Source organism: Euprymna scolopes, chromosome 26, assembly GCF_053919585.1.
Source record: "Euprymna scolopes isolate OS-2025 chromosome 26, ASM5391958v1, whole genome shotgun sequence".
Taxonomy (NCBI): Eukaryota; Metazoa; Mollusca; class Cephalopoda; order Sepiida; family Sepiolidae; genus Euprymna; species Euprymna scolopes.
The window spans coordinates 78,297,561-78,307,544 of record NC_136507.1 but is presented as its reverse complement, the minus strand read 5'-3'; the positions used below and the strand labels follow the sequence as shown (position 1 = coordinate 78,307,544).

Here is a 9,984-nt window from a genome sequence, read left to right as displayed (position 1 = left end):
ACCCTTCCAACCACCCCCTACCTGACTTTCCTATGCGGACAGACGCCACACTAGACGATCTGAAAACCACCCCTGCTCAGGTGCATGCTATCATAAAAAACCTTGACACCTCAAAAGCATGTGGACCCGATCTTATCCCAGCTGTGCTATTAAAAAAGTGCTCAGCCGAAGTAGCTCCAGTTCTCTCCAAACTCTACAACAAATGTCTTAATGAAGCTTGCTTTCCGGGCTGTTGGAAAACTGCTTCTGTTGTACCAGTATTCAAGAATTCTGGCGAAAGGACAGACCCATCAAATTATCGCCCCATTAGCCTCCTCCCACTTTTTGCCAAAATATTTGAGACCATAATTAACCATGCTCTAGTCCATCATCTTACAGATGCTAAACTACTGACTGACAAACAATATGGATTTAGACGAGCCCGTTCCACAGCAGACATCCTCACTGTGATCTCTGAACGTATATACCATTCACTGGACAAAGCGGGGGAAGGCAGAGCGGTAGCTCTAGATATATCTAAGGCTTTTGACAGGGTATGGCATGAGGGTCTCCTCAGTAAAATCAGATCATACGGTATCACTGGTAGAATACTTAACATAATTAAATCCTTCTTAGATAAGAGAAAAATCCAGGTAGTCCTCGACGGTCGCACATCTAAACAATATGATACAAATGTGGGGGTGCCCCAGGGTTCTATCCTTGGACCTCTATTGTTCCTGATATTCATAAATGACCTCCCCGACAACATTGCCTCTGAGATGGGTATATATGCTGATGACACTACACTCTATGGCAGACACGACAGGAAGACGAATGAACACATTTCTAAAGAAATGGCAGAAACACTAGAGGAAGACCTCCAATCTGTAGTGGAATGGGGACAAAAGTGGTTGGTCGCATTCAATGCTGCCAAGACTAAACTAGTTTCATTCAATAATTACAAGAAACCCTCTCTACCACCCATAGCAATGGCCAACGACTCTTTATCTGAGAGTCCATCTTTCAAACTCCTTGGCCTAACGTTCACGGGAAACATGAGTTGGAACAATTACATTGAAGGCATTGCCAGGGCCGCTGCAAGAAAGGTAGGCTCTCTCTACCGTGCTAGAAAACTACTAACACCCGAAAGTATCCTGTACCTCTATAAGGCCACCATTCGCCCATGTATGGAGTATTGCTGCCACATCTGGGCTGGTGCATCTGCTACTAGTCTCTCGCTCCTTGACAAGGTTCAAAAGAGAGTCGCAAGCCTGATAGGCCCTGAACTGGCATCTAAGCTTCAGCCTCTGTCCCATCGACGAAATGTTGCATCCCTCTGCCTTTTCTACAAGTATTTTAGTGGTGAATGCTCTGACGAACTGCAATCACTTGTGCCCCCACGACGCGAGCACCCTCGACAAACCCGACAGGCTACTAGTTCCCACCCCCACACTGTAAAGGTCCCTAGATGTAAAAGATCTTTTTACTCCAATAGTTTCTTCCCCAGAACCGCAAGACTCTGGAATTCCATTCCAGGTCCCTGCTTCCCCAACAGTACTGACGTGCAGAAGTTCAAGTGTAACGTGAACCGACACCTTGCTGCCCAAATCCCTACATAGTACCCCAGTAGTTGTTGCCCCTGATAGTAGCCCCCTACACCAAAGTGGCAATTTGCCTTGTTTGGGGTGAAAATGTAATAAAAAAAAAAAAAAAAAAAAAAGTGCTTGTCTGAGCTTCAATCTCTGGTTCCCCCGCCCATCGCCAATCTTTCACGATAAACCCCCGTCTAGTTGATAACACTGTCAATAATTTTCCCCACTCTTTATCTGTGCCTAAATAAAAACGTGGATTCAATGAACAAGGCTTCTTTCTTAGAACTACACGCGTGTGTGGAACTCTCTACTGCTTGCCTGTTTCCCACCTTACTACAACTTGGATGTCTTCAAGTCCGACATAAACAAATTCCTGATGAACCGGCCCCTTAAGTTAGACACTTTATCGAATCTCCAATACTAAAGATTACTACGACACTATCCCGTTGATTACTGTACACGCAATAAGCCTTATCCCCGAGTGGCTTCAGGACCTTGATAAGTAGTGACCGTCATGTAAAAAGAAAAATAAATAAAATAAAATAAAAAACAAGTATATCTTCCGTTATGATAAAATGTTTGAACCTTTACAAGCCAAAAATGAGTTATCATAACTGATAAACGTCACTCTATTCTCATTCGGTCAACCATTCGACATTATCTTTTCCAAACGTTGCTTTACTTTGTGATATTAATGAACTCATATGACCCGTTGTTTGAATTTAACTCTACGCACACACATCACCGGTGTCCGTGCGTGTATGTGTCTGTGCGTGTGTTTGTTTGTGTGTAAGTGTGTTCGTTAAGCTTAAAACATGTGTGAATATATGAGTGTTTGTGTGTTCGCTTTTTTCACCTGAGCGTGCACTCATGTATGCGCGTGTGTCCGTGTGTGTATGTGAGTATGTGATTGTCACCTTGCTGCATCGGCTGTGTGCGCGGATGTGTGCATGAGCACCGGTTAACCTTAATGAGACGTCATTCCGTCCGGAGTCGTTTGGTGTAGCGGCCATTTTTTTTGTTTTTTGTGTTTTGTTTTCTTTTGGGTGATGTTACTTAAACACGGCGTCTATCGGAACGTTTCGCGGCTTACACGGAACGCTTAAAACTATGGTCCGCTTATTGAGGCATTGTTGACTGGTGGAATGCGGTTGCAGTGTTGGAGTAGGTTGGCTTGAGCTGTAAGCGATGAACTAGAGGAGGGGGGGGTAAAGAAGAAGAAGAAGAAGAAGAAGAAGAAGAAGAAGAAGAAGAAAATGATGATGGTGACAGAGAAAGAGAAGAGAAAGGCGTAAAAAGATTAGGAAAATAGATGCAGAATGATGTATGACAACAAAAAAAAAAAAGAATGCAAAGTAAGATATAGAAGAAAAAATATAATACAAAGTAGAAAACGACGAGTAGAAGAAGAAAAAGAGGGGAAGGGGAGGCGAGAAGTAGGAAGGGTAGGTAAACGAGAAAAGGAAGAGGGTGTAACAACGGAAGGGGTGGTGGTGGCAGTAGATAAAAAGAAATAAAAATGTAGACGAAAAGAGGAGAAAAAGACAAAGACTAAAGGCAAAAAAACAAGAAGAAGAAAAAGAAGATAGAAAAAAAGACAGAAAGATAAATAAATCCAACTTGAACGCGCCCCTGTCCTATCAAAGGACCTACTGTTTATTTTATACGCCGGGCCATTATGCTAGTGGGTTGATACAATTTATTAAATGAACTTGTGATGTTAGGCTGTATAAGGGTGTCAACTTTGGTCAAAATCGGCCTGTTCCTTATTTAATCCATTTTTTTTTTTTTTGTTTTATCGATTTTCGATATTTATTGGAAGTATTTCTATACAAAACTTTTGTAAGAGCACTTCCGGCACATAAAATGCATTTATGTGTAATTTGTTAAAATCGGTCCAGCTGGTTCGGAGTCAACAGGTACTCTCTCTCTCTCACACGCGCACGCACATGCACACAAAATACCTTATGCATACACACATACGCATATATATATATATATATATATATATATATATATATATATATATATATATATATATATAAAACCAACGATTTCTGTAAGGTCTGACGAGGCTGTTAGATCGTAAACACGGTCCAACATCCGAAACATATGTAATCAAACAGATAAAACGGTAATAAAAAATAAAACACATATTTGCTCTCCAATAGTATTGAGCACTCTCTTCAGGTTTTTACTAATTACCAGTTTTACTATATATATATATATATATATATATATATATATATATATATATATATGAATTGTGAATTTTTCTTGTTGATTTTTTACGATAGCTAAAATCAGTTATCGGCATCTCCAACCTTGGAGATCTGGAAAAATATGTTTCCTTAGAATAAACAAATAAACAAATATTATGTATTTATTATTTTACTTGTAAAATAGTAATGACCGATTTCAATGATCGTTAAAAATTAACAAAAATTGACAAAGTTTAAATGTGATAAAAATAATACGTCAATTTATCTCGAACCATCTGGCGTAAAAGTTAACGCATTCAGCCATGTCACATAATGCCTGAAGTTCGACTCCTTGAACTGTCTACGTTTACGAGCGGTATTACAGCGAAACATGTGTCCATAAATTACTGTTATATATCTACTAACATAGGTGCCCGGCGTTGCCCGGGTGTTTGGAGTTGTGTGTTGAGCAAAAAAAAAAAAAAAAATTAGTAGGAAGGCAGGCTTGAACCCGTACCGCGAAGAAGGAAAAGAACGGGGTAAAAACCTGACGACTTTCCTGTTACGACCACCGCAAAACCGAAAGTACGTAGGTTTAAATTAAGGCTAGATAATCGAAAAGAGGGAATGACTTTCGAAAATATCGGTGAAAAAAGTAACCACTCCCTGTAGAAAAATTCCCAGTTAAGGGTGAAGAAATTAATATTTTTAGTCAATGTTTCCAATTTGCGCACTGAAATATTAACGTTATTATTTCGAAATTATTATTTAACATGGGAAGCGTGGGGTTTCAAATAACTTAAACGTAATACAGAAATGAACGATGTAAAAAATAAAACAGACAGTATTAACAATTGTTTATTTGGATAATTTAAATGCGAAAAAAGAACAATTGGGACGCTGAAATATTAACGTTATTATTTCGAAATTATTATTTTAACATGGGAAGTGTGGGGTTTAAACTATTCAAAAAACAAAACAACAATGGGGACGCTGAAATATTAACGTTATTATTTCGAAATTATTATTTAACATGCGAAGAGTGGGGTTTCAAATAACTTAAACGTAATACAGAAATGAACGATGTAAAAAAAAGGCAGGTATATCAAAATTTGAATTTAACTACAGGGTGTTTCAAAAGTCTTGGGAACATTACAAATGCGTATATCTCCTGTTCTATTCCAGGTAAAAAAATGAAACTGGTACCATTTTAAAGCTTGCTTAATCAAGTTTTTGGTCATACTAATGATTTTTGTCTTATCTTTCCAGGTGCAGTAATGGCGTTCTCTAAACAAGACAAGGCATTTTGCGTCCTCCAATTTGCAAAGACTGAATCGTGGACATGTGTTCAGCGTGCATTTCGCAGGAAATTTAAAAAAGAAGCCCCTGAAAGGAAATCCATTGTCAGATGGCATGCTAAATTTGTGAAAGATGGGTGTTTATGCCCAAGTAAGCGAACAGGTCGCCCTTCAACTTCAGAAGATGCAGTTGAGCAAGTTCGGACAGCCTTTCAGCGGAGCCCCCGTAAATCAGTGAGAAGATCCAGCAGGGATAACGGCTTTGATGACCGGCTTGTTTTTAGCGATGAGGCCTTCCATCTGAATGGCAAAGTTAACAAGCATAACACTCGCATATGGGGTACTGAGAATCCTCATGAACTTTTTGAGCACGAGCGAGATTCACCAAAAGTGAATGCGTTTTGTGCAATTTCCAAGAAAGGTGTCTATGGACCATTCTTCTTTGAAGAGGCAACTATCACTGGTGAATCCTATCTCAACATGCTGGAAGACTGGTTAATGGCTCAGTTGGAAGAAGCAGACTGATGACTTCATCTTTCAACAAGATGGTGCACCACCACACTGGAGTCTTAGAGTAAGGCAGTTTCTTAACACAAGGCTGCCTGGTAGATGGATTGGGAGATCTGGGCGAGGTGATGACATTCTCATGCCCTGGCCTCCTAGGTCTCCAGATCTTACCCCGTGTGACTTTTTTCCTTTGGGATTTTGTCAAGCAACAAATCTATGTGCCGCCTCTTCCAAGAGATATTGACGAACTAAAGGCTCGAGTAGCGGCAGTTGTGGGAACCATTAACGTCAAGATGCTGGAACGCGTTTGGCAGGAAATGGACTATCGACTAGATGTCTGCCGTGTGATGAATGGTGCTCATATTGAGCAACTTTGAAGATTCCCCACAAAACTTGAAACTTTAACCTTTCCAACGGTACCAATTTCATTTTTCAACTCCTAATAGTTTTTGAGTTATAAACAATCGTTATGTTCCCAAGACTTTTGAAACACCCTGTATAATAAATATTATGGTATCTGTTCAGTGCACATTTATCTATAAGTATGGCCAACCATTTATAATTCAGTAACTGTAATTTTTTTCAAGAATAATCAATTATAATAAGCAGAACGACTCATAGAAATCTATATATATTCGTTTTTTCATTTTCATAGAAATGTTTCTCTTATGTAAAAAAAAAAAAAACTTCCTTACGTCACAAATACCACGCTCATAAATGAATCCCATAGCTAATATAACATACTGACCCAACGGGCCACGGGTAGTCTAGTATATATATATATCGATATATTTTTAAATATATGAATTGTTTATAAACGGTAGTAACTTTCGTTTTTCTTAAATTTAATTCAATATTAATATTTTAATTCCAACACTTTAATCACAATCCTAACTAACTTATCTATTTTCGTTAAATTATTTTCACCTGAAAAGTTTCTACTCGCATGGTTTTCATTTTCCCTATAGATAAACGCTTCTTAACCCCTCCATAACGTTTATATGTGTCTGGGTCATCTTGACATCTTAGTTCTTAACACTGATTTTATTTGGTTTAAAATCCTGTTTTAGCCTTTATTTGATACATTTTTACAATTTATTTTGACCACAGGAAGCACGCTGTCTCTCAGTATTAGATTTGACCATATATATTGTTTTACTGAAAAAAAATTTATCCGGAAAAATCGAATTTACTATATAAAAACCCTAATGCAGGTTAGATTTTGTTTTTTCACTCGCACGAATTTCACCCAATAAGCAACTTTACGTTTTTATACGGATGTTTATTTACTTCATCATTTTTCTGGATTTATCCATCTTTAATATCTTTTCCTCTATGTAATATATACATTTTCATGAACTCTTTTTGTTAACTTTTATGCAAATACGATCCGCCTTATTTTTGTAGTTTCATTTTATGCGCTAAACTGCAAAATTATAGTTTAATTATGAATAATATTTTTCTAATATGTTTCCTTTTAAGAGAAAAATGCAATCTTTGAAATGAAATAAGGAATTTTCATATGTTCAATTGTGTTTTCCTTGTCGAATAATTATATATATATATATATATATATATATATATATATATATATATATATATATATATATATATATATATATATATACACACAGATTGTTTTCTTTTGTAAGTTATGGTGTTTATTTAGTTCTGGTTTTCTCTAATGAACGGATTTCAATCGTTTCCTTCCTATCAGACGAGTAAAGAAACTTCCTCAAACACACACACACGCACGCGCGCACACACACACACACACACACACACATACACACACACACATACATATATATATATATTAAAAAATAAAATCTATATCTATAAAAGTGAAATTGTCTGTGTGTGTCTGCATGTGTACATTTGCCTACCAATCTACTCTGCCCATTTTCAGTCGACGGACTCAAGATTTTACATAAGGAGTATTGAGATTTGGGAAAATCTTTTTAATCGGGTTTCGACCAGAAATTTACCTGTTAAGTGGTCAAAGTTCAACGGTTTAACCTTTTAAAACTCTACCAAACTCTTTCGCCAATTTTGGATCTAAACACTTGAAATTTTAGTTGTAAGTTACTTGGAAATGGATCAAACTTTTCAATTATATTTGAGTCCAAAACAATAAATGTTAACGGGTTAAATTTGGGGTCAAAGTTTTTTAAAAATTTGAACTCTGCGATATCTACCAAATTACTCAGCTAATTTCTGGTGTAAACATTTGAAATTTTACATACGGGATATTCAGAGACAGGGAAGGCGTTTTAATCGGTTTGGGTCGAAAATTTGAGCTGGCAAGGGGTCAAACTTCACAAGATTTTACCTTTGCGGTCTCTAGCAAAATACTCATTAATATTTGGTCACAACATTTGAAATTTTACATAACGAGTATTCGGACATGCGGCAAGCATTTTAATCAGTTAGTGAGCGAAAATTTGGCTGCCAACCGGACAAAGTTGCAAGAGTTGACTTTTGCAGATTCTACCAAACTCTTTCGCCAATTTTGAAATTTTAGATGTAGATAACTAGGACATGGGTTGAATATGTTACACAAAAAAAAACACACAAAAAATATTAAGGAATCATAATTGCGGTCAAAGTTTGAAACATTAACTCTGCGGTCTCTACCAAATTACCCAGACAATTTTTGGTCTAAACATTTAAAATTTAAAGTGATCCCCATTTTATATCACAGTAAGTACAGCATGTAGTAAGAACAGATACTACACTTTGATCTTGGCCAAAAGGCCAAGAAAAGGGTATTTATTTGCTCCCCCACCGAGCGAATTAGGCACAAGGCCGATTTTTAATGTGAGGAGAGAAGGGGAAATGGGGACCAACTCCCCGAGGAGTAGGGGAGCTGAATAGTGACAATTGGTATGAAGAGTAGCCCCTACATTGACCAAGGTCTAATATGTGGGGTTGGTATTTATTTGCTCCCCCACTGAGCAAATTAGGCACAAGGCCGATTTTAAATGTGAGGAGTGGAGGGGAAATGGGGACCAGCTTCCCGGGGATTAGGGGAGCTGGATAGTGACAATTGGTATGAAGAGTTGCCCCTACATTAACCAAGGTCTTATATGTGGGGGCAACCCCATATATATATATTTGCTTGCAGTATCTGCCGGAACAGATACTACACTTTGAGATATTACATCCTTTATTCACGTTAAAAATACAGTGAAAATCAACAATGAACAAAAAACTTATGCACATGGCCAACTCAAAAGGGGGGATTGTGGGTGTCGTTGATCATCCTTGTCACTCTGGGACTAAACAAAATCAAAAGTTTCTCCCAGCTAGTATCTATTCTTAGTGTCTCTTTTTCGGAAGCTGAAATTTCCCCCACATTAAAAACCGACCGTGTGTTTAACTCTGCCCTCGTGGGGAGGCAAGTAAATATGAACCAACGCTTATATTAAGATAGGATTGATAATTTTAATTATCGTATTTCAAATTGAATTTCATGATTTAAAATAAAATTGAATGTTATTTGACAAACATAGGTTTAACGATCGGCCATATTTTACAAAATTTCAAGATTGGTATGAAAGTATGCATGTTTATGGGGAAAATATGTTTATTCAATTATATTTCATCATTTATACTTGTATTTATGAAGGTCGTTGCATGTTAAATAAAACTACAGGGCGTATACAAAGAAAAGGCAAAAACTTTATATTCCAAATTGTAAGATGTTCATATAACCGTTTATTTCGTCAAGCATGTTAAAATATTTAAAGATTATATAAATCCGAAAAGATCGGACGATTAGTTACAATGGTGTTTTATTTAATTTATATAATCATGTCCATATTCTTTTTATTTGCATTAAAATTGCGGGTTCTTATTCTTCTCATGAGTCAGGGTGGAAAAAAATTCAAAGTTGACATAATAATTATATGAATGTTTCTGCGCCACGAAACAGGTGCTGTCAAGAACTGAATATTCTAACATGCTGAAAAAAATAAACGGTAAGATAAAAAAAAACATCTTGGAATTTGCAATATAGACTTTTTAGTATTACCAGTCGGGTTCGCTTTTTATATTTTCTTTATATTTATTTTTCTTCTTACTTCTGTGGAGGTGTGAGATGCATTGGTACTTCGTCACATAAGTTTATCTGTGTGTGTGTGTGTGTTTTTTTTTTTTTTTTTTTTTTCTTGTATTGCTTTGTGCAATTAAAGTTCTATCTCATAGTTTGAATAAGCTCTGTTAAGCGTTCATTTTTTGGTAGGGGAATTGTTATTTAATTTTCATTTTTAGATTTTAATTCTTTTCTATTGTGATTTTCATTTTTGTATGTTGGGATACCCATAATATTAATAATTTTATAATTATAAGTAAATGGATAATTATATGACTTATTTAAATATTCTGGATACTGTAATTTCCTTG

General features: G+C 36.6%; 1 protein-coding gene and 1 pseudogene across 1 annotated transcript in view; one reads left to right on the top strand and one right to left on the bottom strand.

The window, feature by feature from the left end:
* LOC145248210 (uncharacterized) overlaps nucleotides 1-6,060 on the top strand; it is a 47,805-nt gene extending 41,745 nt beyond the window's left edge. Inside the window, exon 2 of the mRNA XM_080110076.1 lies at nucleotides 5,042-6,060. Coding sequence (XP_079966202.1) covers nucleotides 5,050-5,595 — 546 coding nt within the window. The 5' untranslated portion in view covers nucleotides 5,042-5,049 and the 3' untranslated portion in view covers nucleotides 5,596-6,060. The remainder of the gene's footprint in view (nucleotides 1-5,041) is intronic.
* Nucleotides 6,061-8,161: 2,101 nt separating this feature from the next.
* LOC145248433 (U2 spliceosomal RNA) lies at nucleotides 8,162-8,347 on the bottom strand (annotated as a pseudogene).
* Nucleotides 8,348-9,984: the final 1,637 nt, after the last annotated feature.